The 15,475-nt window shown below is 42.4% G+C and overlaps 1 protein-coding gene across 1 annotated transcript in view; it reads right to left on the bottom strand.

Moving 5' to 3' along the window:
- Positions 1 to 2,792, bottom strand: part of Wif1 (WNT inhibitory factor 1) — a 67,885-nt gene extending 65,093 nt beyond the window's left edge. Inside the window, exons 1-2 of the mRNA XM_050165507.1 lie at positions 2,300 to 2,792; positions 1,692 to 1,831 (exon numbers count right to left, since the gene is read on the bottom strand). Of these exons, the coding sequence (XP_050021464.1) occupies positions 1,692 to 1,831; positions 2,300 to 2,447 (288 nt within the window). The 5' untranslated portion in view covers positions 2,448 to 2,792. The remainder of the gene's footprint in view (positions 1 to 1,691; positions 1,832 to 2,299) is intronic.
- Between the last annotated feature and the right edge of the window lie 12,683 nt (positions 2,793 to 15,475).

Below are 15,475 nucleotides of genomic sequence, written 5' to 3'. Positions count from 1 at the left end.
TGTGACTGTTTGTGTATGTGTGTGTGTGTGAGAGAGAGAGAGGTGGGGGTGCAAGGGGGGTCTGTGACTGTGTGTGTGAAGGGGTAAGGGGGTCTATGACTGTGCTTGTGGGGGGTAAGGGGGTCTGTGAGTGTGTTTGTGTGTGAGAGAGAGAGGGGGAAGAGGTGAGAAGGTCTGTGACTGTGTTTGTGGGGGGCTGAGGGGGTCTGTGACTGTGTTTGTGGGGGGGTGAGGGGGTCTGTGACTGTGTTTGGGAGCTTGATATTCTCTACTGTTTTCCAATTATGCAACTCTTTCACCTGACGGGGTGGGTGGGTGTTGAACTACTTTCTAATGCTTTTGATGGATCCATTATTATGAACAAATCTCTTTAAAATATAGACTGCTGAGTGCAATAACAAGTGGTTAACCACCAGTAAACAGATTTGGGTGAAAGAGAAGGAAGCCAGGGAAGGCCAGTTATTCATCGGTGATTTCACAATATTCCGAACTAAACTGCACATAGAGTTTCTGTGAAGAGAGAGCTGCAGGCAAGAAAAGAACCACTAGTCTGTGTAAGAACTTATCTGTGCAAGAACTTATCTGTGCAAGGGGCCACAGACTCTATGACCCGGGTGCACTAAACATCACTTAACAAAAACGCACAGCAATAGGAACATGGACAGTCTGGATGTGGTCTATTTTAAAAGAAAATTTAAAAAAAAATGGACCAAACTGAGGGTTAAAAGGCAGCTGAAACGATCCTGCCTGTGCTGTAATAGGCAATTACAGGGAACCAAAGTGGTTTCCTGATTTAGTATAGTTGCTTTTTATAAAGTGTTTTCTTGATTACATTCTTCTTGAAAATGGCTATTTAAGCAATTTTAGAATTTGAAAAAACCTGAAAATGTGCAGTGAATTATAATTACAATGGTTTTCATAGTAGACACATTTTTTACCAACTAATGAGCAGAATTTATTGCTTACACTTGTCCTCTAGACAATTGTGCCACAGAAATTAAAGTCACACAGACATTTTATGCTACCCAAATAAAAGGCCATTAATATTGTCATGAAGATGTAGAGAAGGTAACTCAAAAAGTCTATTGCATGTTAAGTACTAAGAGGAATGCTTCATTAACATAGATTTTGTTTCTTTTTTTTTCATAGAAAAGCAATTTGAATGGTCACTTTTAAAAAATCAGTAGTCTGTAATTTTCATTGTTTTATTTCTTTTGAGTCTATGAACCTCTACCAGAAAAGGATGTATCACACTTCTCTGAGCAAACTCAACATATCAGCCTTTAGAAACACATGCCAAGAATACCTTTAAACTTACTTTGTTGTTAAGCATAAATAATGTCACAAATGATTATCACATAGTATAGAAAGTATTTTAAATGTTTTGTTAATTGCTTAATACCGGTGATTATGGAAACAGTGATATGAATATTTGGGTTCTTTATATTCACAACCTCAAGACATCAAATCTTATTAAAATGGTCCTCGTAGGCACATTGCCTCTTAGATTCTTCCACTTATTTGACAACTTCAAATACATTGGAACGGATCCCTTTTTTTGCTTTGGCAACCAGACAAGAACTTGTATAGAACCGTAAATGTTATTACATCACACACTGTTACTATTGCTGCTCGCCACTAGAGAGAAGAAATACTAGAGAGATTTCTCGCCCTCTCTTATCAGACCTTACCTGCCCCACCGCTTGCCAGGTAAAATTCATGGAGTGGATATTGACAGGAATGGCTGGCATTCTCTGTTGGGCTTTCCTGAAATCATGTGTGAAGGGGGCCATTTTCCCCTCTGAGACAATCAGAATATCTTCTTCAAATCCTGTCGTGTAAATAATAAACAAGCGTATCAAACCAGATTCATTTCGAAGAAACAGAAGTCTCATGCAGAAAGCAAAAACCTGGGAGAACCAGCTTAGGTCACTGCTTTTCATAAAGCACCTGCCAACATTAGTAGGGTTACTTTCCGTCCGTGCGTGGTTAGGAGCCGGGCTTGCTAACACACGATGGAGTCAAGCACTGCTGATGTTGGGTTCTTATAACAACTCTGCAGTCAGGACTGGACCGGCCTGCCTGAGCCTCCCAAGGGCTGGGATTAAAGGCGTGCGCCACCACCTCCCCGCTAGCCTTTGCTTTTTTGAGAAAGAAACTCATAAATGGAACGTCCAAATGGAAGACGCTGTTTTAAAAAGAAGGCTGCAGTCACCCTCGAAGTTAAGTTTAAAACACACTCGACGCATGTATGGAGAGACTAAGGATAGATTGGGAAGGGACAAGTGCAGGGCCTTACCTATGAGCACTCTCGCCTGATGGGCGTCGATCCACAGGTACAAACTCTCCTCTGGCGGTTGCCCAGCATCTGCTCGCAGGAGGAGTAGGCAAGGTAGGATGCTCCAGAGCCGGAGCGCAAAAGCTGGGACAGCGCTTCTCCGGGCCATGCTGCTCAGGACCTTCTCCCTGGTGGAGCAACTCCTGCCGCCGCAGCGACAACCTGCGCTTGTGAAGTTCTCGGCTTTCTTTCTTTTTCTTTTTTCTTTTTTTTTGGTTGCAGCTGGCGGGGCTGGAGCTGTTGCCACTTAAAACGGCTGGACTTTCAAGTCTCCGGTCTCCAGTGAGAGTGAGCCTGGGGAGTTCTGGAGAGGAGGGAGTGTATGCGCGGCCGCGCAGAAGGAGGGGACCTGGAGGGAGAGGGAACCGCAGAGACACGAGGCTAGTAAAGCTGGCGGTGCCAGCACGTCCCGCAGTGCCAGCAACAAGAGGATCACAAGCTGGAGGGAGGAACCGCGGGAAAGGTTGGCACCGGCGAGCGCTAAGAGCTGGGGAGGCGCGGGCGGCCGCCACTAAGGGGCGCTGCGGGGCCGCGTGGGCGGGGCCGTGGTGCCCGGGAGACCGCTCGCTTGCTCCAGATGAATGAAGGGCTGCACGCCCCGAGTTGTGAAGGAAACGCAACAGAGAAAATGCCCCCAAAGGGACTTAAAGGTCGTCTCTCGATCCTTCTTCTGCCAGAAGAGACGTGTGAGGGAGCAGGGATGCAGTGAAGGGGAAAAGCTGGGCTCGATTGGCTATCAAAGATGATAACTCCGTCTTCCACCCCGGGGGTTAACTGAACACACCTGGTCCACCTTCACTAAGTGTATGTCTGCGTGCCTGTCTGCAAACCCTGTCTTCTCTAGCTGACCGTTTAGCCCTTTTCCGGGAAGTTAAATACCGAGATTCTACAGGCTGGGGGCAGGGGGAAGGGGGCTATTGCAAGCGCTGGTCCTCAGAGGGACTTTTCATTTATGCACTGGACCGGTACCCGACAGGTGGCGTGGTTTGTCTTCTTAACAACCCAGTTGCACCCAGAATAGTTCCCTTGGCCCTGAATGATAGCTGTGACCGCCCCGCACTCCCCCACACAGACACACACCTTGCCCACGAGGGGAAGACTCCCCTAAAATATTGGATTTTGGAGAAAAAAAAATGAAGGCGCGTGCCCAGTCCCTGAAATCTTAGGGGTTCGGGGACGAGACGACGGGTATTTTGGGAAGAGCGCCTTGCTGGCCCGGCTTCCAGCATTACCTCCTCATCCAGTAGTGCACCGAAGGTTTTTGCCTCTTGCTTGACTCCTTGAATGTACAGAGAAAACGGAAGCAAACGGGTTTTCAAAAACACAGTAAGTTTTCAGACTCAGAAATAGCTTTGCTTACATTACTTTTTTTTTCCCTCACCCATTTGCTTTTGAACCAATGCACCCTAGGATCTTTGCGAAGCAGCGGGTCTCTCCGCAGGGAAAATCAAACAGAAACTACACAACAGAAGTCGGACGTGTGCGGGTTCAACAAATGTTAGTCACGAACAGTTTCTTTAAAAAAAAAAATCAAACTGATAGAAAGAGGATAGTATGTGCGTATGGAGGGTACCCAGAAGACTGTCCATTGTGAACTGATGTGAACTCCACGTAACTTCGTTGTTTTATAGTGTTTATTTCTTTTGTGGAAGCTGCTGTTACTATTCTCATTTTACTGATGGGGAACTAAAGCTTTAAAAGCAGAGATATTCAGCTGGTGAGCAACGAGAGCCAGAGTTCAAATCCCAATCGCTCTGACTTCAAAGCCCCCTCCCGTAAGGACTCCTCGTTGTCCGGAGCAATGACAAGATTGCTTGCCTGCAAAGTTTCACGGCCACTCTTCCTTGAAATCAAAACATGTAAACTGATTACGATAACACACGCTATAATATGAGCGCTAACGAATTAGAGGCAGGGGCTCTCTTCTTAATATAATCTACATGGAGTTTGACGTCAGTCTGGGCTGAGACCCTATCTCAAAAAACGGAATATCTTTCCTCCAACATTTCATTTTATTGTTGCAGTGAATATTCATTTGTATAATGTTGTACTACATTAGGCAAACCCAAAACCCTTTAACATTGTAAAACCAGCATCACTCAATCACAGATAATAATTTTGAAACACAATAGACATTTTCTTTGACTTGAAACGTGTGGTTTTCATTGAAGGTTTTTCTCCCCTAGTGTTATTGCTCAGTCCTCTATGGCTCTTGGTGCAAGGACGCCCTCTACAGGTTGTTCTTGTCAAATACTAGCTGAGAACTGAAAAAGGAATAAATTTTTAAGACAGCTTTCTTGGAGTGAGGATTTTCTGTGGCAGTTGTCTTGGGTGTTGAAACAGCGATCTACCCTGCTATTAGGGCATATCCCCCTTTTCAGTAGTTCTTTTGTTTGGTGCTGTGTCTGTTACCCCAGCACTCAGAGGCTAAGGCCGGAGGGTTTCTATGAAAGTGAGACCAGCTGAGGCTCATTTGAATTCAAGTCCAGCTTGTATCATATCATCACCATCATCATTGTCATCACCATCGTCATCATCATTATTGATACCATCGTCCTCATCACGATCACCATCGTCCTCATCATCACGATCACCATCGTCCTCATCATCACGATCATCATCATCAATACCATCGTCATCATCACCACCATCGTCATCATCATCACCATCGTCATCATCACCACCATCGTCATCATCATCACCATCGTCATCATCATCACCATCGTCATCATCAATACCATCGTCATCATCACCACCATCGTCATCATCATCACCATCGTCATCATCATCACCATTGTCATCATCAATACCATCGTCATCATCACCATCGTCATCAGCAGCAGCACCACCAGCAGCAGCACCAGCAGCAGCAATGGTTGCTTTCTGTTCACGTCTTTCCAGCAGAAGACATTATATTATATTTTTAGAGGTATATAAAAATGTCATTTAAAAATTATTGGTTCTGAACATATGTCTAAGCAGGTGAGAGCCCTTACCCTTGCTGACCAAGCTTGAGGACCTGAGTTCATCTCCCTGACTAAAAAATAGAAAGTCGGACCAGGTAGCATTCTCCTGTGACCCTAGTGCTGAGAAGTGGGCAGGAGGGTCCCTGGGACGTACGTACAGCCTAGTGCTGGGCTTAGCGAGAAACCCTGCCTCAGAAAATAAGGTGAAAAGTGACAGTGTCCTCTGTGTGAATTGCACATGAACACTTACACACATACACACATATACACATATACTCACCCATACACACACTCACACATCTGAAATTTAAGCCATGTGTAGTGGTACACAACACCCCGTGATGGCAGCCCTCTGGAGCCTAAGAAGGACCATTGCCAGAGCTCATAGCTAGCTCAGGTTATAAAGTAAAATCCTGTCTCAAAGAAGAAAGAAGAAATTTGTGATTGAAAACGGGTTTTAAGAGGAGGAAGGAACATTCTTTGTGTATAAAAAGTCAGCTATTCTTGGGCTGGAGAGATGGCTCAGAGGTTAAGAGCAATGCCTGCTCTTCCATAGGTCCTGAGTTCAATTCCCAGCAACCACATGGTGGCTCACAACCATCTGTAATGGGGTTGTGATTAATGTCTGGTGCCCTCTTCTGGCCTGCAGGCACACACACAGACAGAATATTGTATACATAATAAATAAATAAATAAATAAATAAATAAATAAATAAATAATTTTTTTTTTAAAAAAGTCAGCTATTCTTAACAATATCTGGAGTGTCTCTTCATAGGAAATCTGTCCAAGAGCTGAATTTTTATCCCCCACCCCCTTTAAGTCAAAGATAAACCAAGTAGATTATTCATTTAGGATAGGTATGTTTTAAAATTTTTCTAATAGAAAACATGTTTGCATGATAAACGGTGGCTACACAGTGTATTAGGAGTCATTCTGCTTACATTGAAAACTCATTTATTTTCTGTCCAGTAAGCTTCCTTTCCTTGTGTGATCCAGTCCTACCATTTATGTTTGTAGTCTCACTTATCTGCTCACTAATTTATTCACACTTTCAATAAAATTTACTAAGTACTCAACGCATGACAAGCATGGACCAAGGACAGGCAAAACAGCACTTGACCGCACCTCAGAGCACCAGAGTTCCTGAAATGACAGAATATAGCAGCAACTTTTGACACAAGTTCAAGAGAGAAACCTGGCATCTGGAATTCTGAACACTTTTTCTTATGTATCATTCATCCAAAACATTCTTAGGGATTTGACGTGTGATGTACAGGCACAGGGATAGGAAGGCAACTTAAGATGAGAGTGATTTCTCCTTGGTCGAGTGGCCTTTCTGGAACTAGGTCCCATCTACAATTATCTTGGTTGCTACAGAAGTTGAGATAAAAACTGAGCACATCAGTGATACCTGAGTTACATTTGTAGCATACCCCTGCGGAAGGGAAATCTCACAAAAAGAAATGGAAAAGAGCCAGATATGATGCATATTTAGTTTTGTTTTTAGAAGACAATACACAACATGTATATAATAATACAGGACTCATCTGTCAATCTGTGTTCGTATTTATTTCTATACACCATCCGGAAGATGATATACCACGAAATTTCCAGTGGGCATCTATAGAGCATGAAAAAAGTAGGAATTGAAAATGATTTTCCCTTCATGTACTTGTGGGACTTTCCTAATAAGACGCTCTTTTAGTTAAAAATGTTTTTGAGAGTAGAGAGAGGTTGCTGCTTTTGTGCTTCCGCCGGTTTCTCCCCAGGCAGGCAGCTGTCACCTGCTCAGGCCTGCTCCTCCTCTTACAGATTTGATCATCCGAGATACATCACCATACATGACAGCTCGTTACTGAAGCACACACCGCCTGAGCACCCTTCTGCACGCCACCGACATTCTTGCCTGCTTTTCCTAGGGTGCCATTGCCCAGCAACCTTGAAAATCTTGTCTTCCACAAATCACACCCAGAATTTCTTATTTACCGATGCTGCTTCATCCCCACGATAGTTAACAAAACCATTTCTTATGATAAGGGGGAAGGTGGAAAATGATTCCACTGCCTAATATCAGAGGAAGAGTAAAGCGAATTAGGATGATTTTACATAACATGCTTTAGCTTTTAAATCACATTTTTATCATTTAAAACAATTTCTAATGTAAGTATATTTCAATCATATTCTTCCCCTCCCCCAAGCCCGTCTCGATCCTCTCCCCCTCCCAGGCCAATTAATTTTAAGTTTTTTCCCAAAAACCAAAAAAACCAATACAACAACAAACCCTTCAAAACCAACCAAGAAAACAAAATACCACACTCCAAAAGAAAAACAAACAAAAAACTCTACCTAACCGTAACCAAATAAAAACATACAAAAGGAAGTGTGAAGTCTGTTATATGTTGGTCAATTACTGCTTACCATGAGGGCTGAACTGGAGCAGCTGATACACCCTGTGTCGTTCTGTTGGAGAAACTGGTTTCCCCTCTCCCTACAAGTTTCACGGCAAAGTGGAAGGATGCTGTTTTGGCATTTTCCATTCATCCTCACCATGAAACTTCTAAAGCTAAAAAGATAAGTAAATAACAAACAGTAAACAAGTTAGTGCTACCTGTCTTCGCTAAAAAGAAAAAGGGAAAATGAAACAAATCTGGCTTTCTTAAAAAAAAAAAAAAAAAAAAAAAAAAAAAACAAAGTTCCCATTCCTCAAAGCCAGGGTGCTGTAAAGACTGAGAATGCAAGTGCTCTGTGTGTTTATAAGGTGTTTGTGGCTCAGGGCTTTGACTCGGCTGCTGAAGGCTAGTTGGTTTTGTTGTTTTGTCATTTATAGAGTATTATGTAGCTTTCTGGAATGGCTTTGGTAAACATTAACTTCTACAAATATCTCGGTTATTGTAGACAATTAAAATAGTTAAGAGGGAGATTATAAAAGATTTTCATTTGGATAGCATTCAAATAATACGTGTCAAAATGATAAATTAGCAGCTCTTTAAATTATCAATCAATTAAGCTGCCCATAAGTAGAAGTGATCTAACATGTAAAAACTCACTGGCTGACACGTATGCTGAGATCGTGTGGTTTAAATAAGTGTGCATGGCTTTCTGAAAGGAAACCAAATAAACATTAGGTTAATGAGTTTGCTTATAGAAACTGGCACTTGAATCGGGTGAAAATCAAATAACCTGAAACATAAAACCAAAATCTTCCTTTGTTGGTTGTGGTGAACTGTGGATTTCTAGCAGGATGAAGGTAGCTCATGCCGAGGCTGCCGTATTCCGACGACCATGGCATAGATGAATTTGTAGTTCTGTCCACCATCAACTTTAAATGGATTGTTTCTATGATACACACATCTATATAGAAGGGAAGGGATTTGTACAGGTATCCAAACCTTGCTGGCTATGAACAGATAATTGTGGAAGTGAGACTTCCTCGGCCAGCCGTGCTGGAGGAAAAGCTTCTGTGCTCACTGCCCCCGGGAAAGCAACTAGAAAATCAGACAAATGTTTGAGCTTCTTGCTCTCTACCTAGCCTTATCTGGAGGATGTCTCTAGGCCCGGGATGACTGACTTATCTCAACGGTGACCCTTGATACAGTCCCCTGCAGATGCTCTTCCCCTCATGACCCCCATGGTAACTAGGCAAGTGCTCCAGCCATTTAGATAGGGCCAGCGTGCGTCCACTAATCCAGCTGTATGATAGAAGCATGCCACTTCATGCAAGTTAGGGTTTGTCCCCGGGCTCCCCAATCCTATATGTTCCTTATATGCTAGAATAAAGTTGAGCTGATTCACCGGTCTGTCTCCATTGATCCCAACAGCCATCTTGAACCCTGTTCCCTGCTTCTGTTCCCTCCACCCTTGGACCAATGCAGCCACTGATCTGGAGCAAGAGGCAGAACCACATTAGGTCCAAGGACTTTAAAGGCACATCCCTGATTAGAGTGAGGGCTGATGGAATCCACAGAGAGCCAAGAAGTCTCTAAGGAGAACAAGCTGAGAATACACAGGCAGGAACTTCACATGGCTGCTCACGGTTGCCATACCAGAAGACGAAAAATCCCCAGAGCTCCTTCAAAGTTAGGAGAAACTATGCTCTTAACGAGCCTGTGATGAGACCTCAGGCACTGGGAGAGACTCCAGGAGAAAACTTTCTTAAGGGTGGCTTAAGATAACCCTGTAGCAGAAGTTCTCAACCTGTGGGTCACGACCCTCATAGGGTTGTATAGCAGATATTTATATTATGATTCATAACAGTACCACAATTACAGTTATGAAGTAGCAACAAAAATAATTTTGTGGCTGGGGTCCCTACAACATGAGGAACTGTATTAAAAGACTTCTATTTAACCTGTACCAGGAAGGTTGAGAACCACTGCTCTATAGTAAAGCTTGTTATACTACGTTGACCCCAACTAAACCTTAGCTTCAGAAGGCGCTCAGTGAGATTACTTGCCTACCACATGTAAGGAAGACCCTGAGTTTTAAAAGAAAAAGAAATCAAAAGCGTCGAGTTTATCTGCAAGTGAAGCGTCTCCTGAAAACGGATTCAAAGATTTTCAAGAGGGCTGGAGCGCTGACTCAGCAGTAAAAGAGAAAACCAGGGTTTGGTTCCTAGGACCCACATGGTGACTCACAACTGGCTATACAATGCCTGCTCCAGGGGATCCAACACCCTCTTCTGATGTATATGTACACACATAAAATAAAAGCAAATAAATCTTTAAAGAGACAGTTTAAAATCTGTTTAGAACCTAACATTTCCGATGTTTATAGTCTTTAATAAAGTTATTGGTTATGTGGGGAAGCAGGAAAAACTAGCGCCTAAAACAGGACACAAGCAAGTCAACAGGAAAACGTCAAGAAATAACAGAAGCCATGTAATTCACAGGTCAGGACTGTCAATCACTTTTAAAAATACACTGAGGATTGTGAGGAAGACAAATACAATTAGGAGAGAGAGCAAAGAGAAGACTACACAATTAAAACCCATATCATCTGATTCTTCTAGGGCCTTTCTTGTTTAGAACTCGTAATCAAGCCAGTGACACGTGCCTTTAATCCCAGTACTAGGGAGGGAGAGGCAGGCAGATCTCTGTGTTCAAGGCCAGTCTGGTTTACTACAGAGTGAGTTCCAGGACAGCCAGGGTTACAGAGAAACCCTGTCTCAAAAAAATCAATCCATCAATCAATCCATCAATCAACAAATAAAATATGTAATTGGATGGTTTTATATTTGTGAAACTGATTCTCTTCCTGGGGGTTGTGCTTCCCCCACCATTCATACCTGTTTCTTATGTTCAGTGTTCACACCTGTTTCTTATGTTCAGTATTCACCCCTGTTTCTTATGTGCAGTGTTCACACCTGTTTCTTATGTTCAGTGTTCACACCCATTTCTTATGTTCAGTGTTCACACATGTTTCTTATGTTCAGTGTTCAAATGCAGTTTGTTTCAGAAGATTTTAAAGTAAGTAGATTGTTTCCTGTTGTGAGGTCAACATTAGTTGATAAAATTATATAAAGTGTTATCAGTTTGACTACTGACACACAACTAACATGTTTACAAATACACTGTGGTGTTGTTTTTCTTAAAGCCTTTATTCTGAAAACAGAAATGCCTAAAGCAAAAATTTTAAATTTTCATTGAATTCACTTGAGTCAATTAGATACAATAAACATTACATATCCACACTTATAATCTTCAAAAGCAAGTATCAGTTTTCCAACATAAATGATCATGTAAATCTTCATACTAGTCCACAGAGAAGGAGAGGTCACTGGAATTGAAAACCTAAGTATTTGAAACTATCCAAAATGAACCATAGAAAAGGAAAAAAGACCTTGGTGGGTGGAGCTCAGCGGTCCATCAGACAACATCAAACAGATTTTCTTACAGGTGATTGGAGTTCCAGAACAAGAGGGCGGGAAGAGATGAAGAATGCTAGAAATGTTTCCAAAGTAGAAGGAAAGTGTAGAGTCATACATAGGTCCAGGAAGCCCATTAATCCCAACAAGAGGAACAAAGAGAAAACTATACCAAAAACATATCACTCAAATTGCTAAAAATGAGTGAAAAAAATTTAAAAGGTAAGAGGAGAAAGAAAAATGGAAGAGAGAGATTCTTTGTAAGCCTAAAGAGATCTGCCTGACTGAGGCAGCTCTCATGATGCCACATAAACTGTAAAACACAACCTAGAACTTTCTATGTGGGAAGGCTTCTGAAATAATAACATGCAATTAAGTGGGGAAACTTGTCATCAGAAGACCTGCATTGTGAAAAAGAATTAACGGGGGTCACCGTGGAAGAGGGACACAGACATGCTGAGCAGATGCACAGCACAAAACCATCCTTTACCTTTTAAAAGTTTCCTTAGAAGATCAGCCCTCCAAAGATGAGGACGCGTGCACTGTGACATCTATCACACATCACACTGAAGGATGCTGTGACAATAGCAGGAGAGTGAGGAAAACAGATGTGCACAGATGTGCACTTCTGCAAGGCTCTCCACCGTGTATGACAGACCAACGCTGCCTGTGAGTAGAGTGTAAGCTCAAGAAGAATATTTTAAATCGTAGGGAGGAGAAACCAAAATAGAGTAAAGCTAATAACTGGGAAATAAAAAGCATGTCAATTAGTCAATTAGAGGAATAAAAAAGAAACAGCCTAGATGTGACAAAGTTTCAGGATGACAATATTGCTAAGTGCATGAGCTTCAAGTATCTATACATTCCATTTTAAAAGCAAATGTCATCAGATTAAAGTTTTTAAAATGAAGATTCAACAATATTGTCTATAAAAATATTGTCTATTACTTTAATAATACCGTGTGTGTGTGTGTGTGTGTGTGTGTGTGTGTGTGTGTGTGTGTTGGTGGGGTAGCTTGGGGTTTGTTTGTTTGTTTTTAAGAGGCGGTCACACTACGCAGTTTGTTCGTCCTGTAGCTTGGTCTAGAGTTGAGCTGGCCTTGAGGTAATGATCTTTCCACTTCAACCTTCACAGTGCTGCACCCTAGAGGCGAACAGTGAAAACTGTATTCTAACTATTTTAAGACTCAGAGACTGACTCTTGTATTGCCAGCATTTCAGAGGCTGAGACAAGAGCGTTGTGGTGAGTTTGAGGACAGTCTGGGCTGTAGTGTGAGATTCTGCCTTAAAAAAGAACAAAAACAGAAAAAGCCTCAGTGGAGTTAAAGGTAAAAGATGGAAAAAATGCACACCAGGCCAACAGAGTTCATAAGGAAGCTGGATGGCTGCTGCTACCAGACTCAATCAACTCCGGGACAAGAAAGATCAGCAGAGACAACTGGCGTTGCTGGGAAATGAATACTTGGCAGTTTATTACGCATGTTAATTCCTTTTTAAAAAAAAAAACATCAAAAATTAAAAGGGGAAACATGTGCATTCAAACACAGGCTAGGACTGCAACCCAGGGTAGGGTCCTTGTCTCACGTGTTCAGTCTTCAGTACACAAAGAAACCAAACAAGTAAATAAAATCGTAGAGAGGGTAGAATCAATGTAACCATCACTTATTTACATTCATTTTTATATAAAAATAGCTTTTACTACGCTTTCCATGGACAACTTCACACTCAAGAGATGAATGAACTCTTCCATTGTTTCTTTTTTTGCCGGTAGCCTCCCTCATAATGATTATGATACACACATTTTTGAGGCAGTGATCCCTATGGGCCTTTGGGAAGGTTCATACTTCTCTCAGAACATGGATATTGGTTCTGGAAAGCTGTGAGAGGCTCTCGGCTTCCAGAGCTCAGACTTACTACATGGTGAAGTGTTGTTGGTAGCTCTTTCTTCACATTTTTAATACTTCACAACATAAACCAATATTTCCTCCTTTCTCCTTCCCTCCCTTCTGTCTTCCCTACCTCCCCCCCCTTCTCTTTCTGCAAAACAAAGACACAATTTGAAAAAGATGGTTCATCACTTACATAACAACACAGCAAAAGGAAATCACAACATGTTTGGTGGCCTTCAGCAGTTTATAAATAGATTTCAGGGCTAAACTTCCATTCTGTCCATTCTGTGTCATTCTCACAATTATACAGTTAGATCTCATTCCTAGCCTTGGACAGTTTTCTATAGATAAGTATTGAGCTACTGTTTTCATATTTAGAAATTAGAAACAAAGTATTTCTATACATATTCTTCCCTAATTCAGTAGTTATCACCTAAATTTCCACCAAGAACTAAAAGATAATACTAAACAGACTTTTGTCAAATATACATTAGGCATACAGCATTTATCAAAACTTTAATATCGTGCATCTTTATGAAACAAAACAAAAACATGGTTGCACGGTAATATGCCAACATTTGTTGAGCAAACAGCGTATGCTGGGCATTTTCATGGGCAGGGTTTTATTTGTTTTGTTTATAAACCGGCTTGCTTGAACAGGGCTTTTAAAGGATTCTAAGAGAAGTCACGTGACTGGACTGCATACATTTTCAAGTCAGGGAACAGTTTAACGTCGAAATCAGAAAACACTTCTTGCTGCTTTGCTCCAAATCTGGGGAGAGCCTCCTTTCCCAGCTAGGAAAAGGGGCTTGGCTTCTCTCTCTCTCTCCCTCCCTCTCTCCCTCCCTTTTAATTAATTTATCTTCGAGACAGGGTCTCACTCTTTAGCTCTGACTGTCCTGGAACTCACTGTGGAGACCACGCTGGTCTCAAACTCACAGCGATCTGCCTGCCTCTGGTTTCCGAGTGCTGGATTTAAGACGCGCTCCACTATGCCCCGCATTTGGCTTTTCAGATGCTTGCCCTATTCACAGCAGTGGATGATGTACCAGAGTTACCTGGAGCTCTTAAACCTTGCTCTGGTCTGTCTCAGTCCCAGGACAACGTCTTGGGCCGCATCAAGCTGGGGGAACTGCAGGCACTGAATCATGCCATCGCGGCTCAGAGGCTATGCCTTGTAGTACTAAACCCCAGGTTTTCTCCAGTATATACTCTTCTCTCACAACACACAGCTCACCGGTCCTCTTGGTTTACATTTCCCCCACTGCTCATGTCCTGCAACACGTCGGGTACACTCCCATCTCTGGGCCAGAGTCTCTTCAGGTTGCATGCAGACACAGTGACTGTTTAACAAACGTTCTGTCCTGTGGTACAGGTATCGGTCTAACGCCTGTTGGAGCCATGTGTGCTGCTTCCTCAGCAGCTCAACCGCGTGAAGTTGCTCATTCTTAAAGTCAAGACTGAAACAGCAGGCCAGGTCCTTTAAGCGAGATGACAATATAAACTGGAAGAGTAGCTACATTAAGCAGTTCCTGGGTTGAGTCTGCCACCATCAACCTGTAACCTTGAAGGGTACCTATGCAGGAGAAGAAAAACGTCTTTTGAAACCCTGCCCGTGACTAAGGGACAAAGAAAAGACTTAGTCCACATGGGAAAACAGTCAGCATCGGCTGCTCCCTCTGGTAAGTATCCTAGTCATCTTCTAGATCTGTCTTTGCTCCCTTCTGCTTAAGATCTCACATCCCAATAAAGAAGCCTCACCTGTCTTGTTCATAATGTATGACTTGACCTTATTTCTACTGTTTCTCATGTAAGACCCTAATGTCGGTATCGCTGCCCTACAGATCTCTTTTTTTTTCCCTAGGGTCATCTCCCTCTTGCATATGACTCTGTGCCACCAAGCATCTTGCTTCTCATTTCTGCTGTACTTCTGCATCTCTTGTCCTTGTCTTTTGTTGCTCTGAACTCCACTGAAACTTCCTCCCAAGTTCCTCAATAGGGAGAAAGGAGAGGGCAGCTCACACTTCCCACTGCTGGGTCCTATTCTTCACTCAACTCCCTTCACATCAAAGTAGGCATATTAGGGCCAGAGGGATAGCTCGCTTACACAGTTCTTCCAAAAGTTCTTCCCAAGACCCAAGATCACTTCCCAAGCACCCATATTGGATGGCTCATATCCACCCTTAAGTCCAACGTAAGAGGGAATGTGATACCCTCTCCTGGTCCCCGTGGGCACCCTCCCACAGTAGCATACACATAAACAAATAAAAATAAAATTAGATCTATATTAAAAAGCAGATATCTGTCTGCTTTAAGTGACAGACAGATAGATATCTGTGTATTTACATTATAGACTTTGTATAGGCTTGACTAGTAGATATCCCTTTTTCTGAAACCTTATTTTCCATCAGCCATCCT

Source organism: Alexandromys fortis, unplaced genomic scaffold, assembly GCF_014885135.2.
Source record: "Alexandromys fortis isolate MF-2015 unplaced genomic scaffold, M_Fortis_MF-2015_v1.1 scaffold_154, whole genome shotgun sequence".
NCBI lineage: Eukaryota > Metazoa > Chordata > Mammalia > Rodentia > Cricetidae > Alexandromys > Alexandromys fortis.
This window is presented reverse-complemented; position numbering and strand designations above follow the sequence as displayed.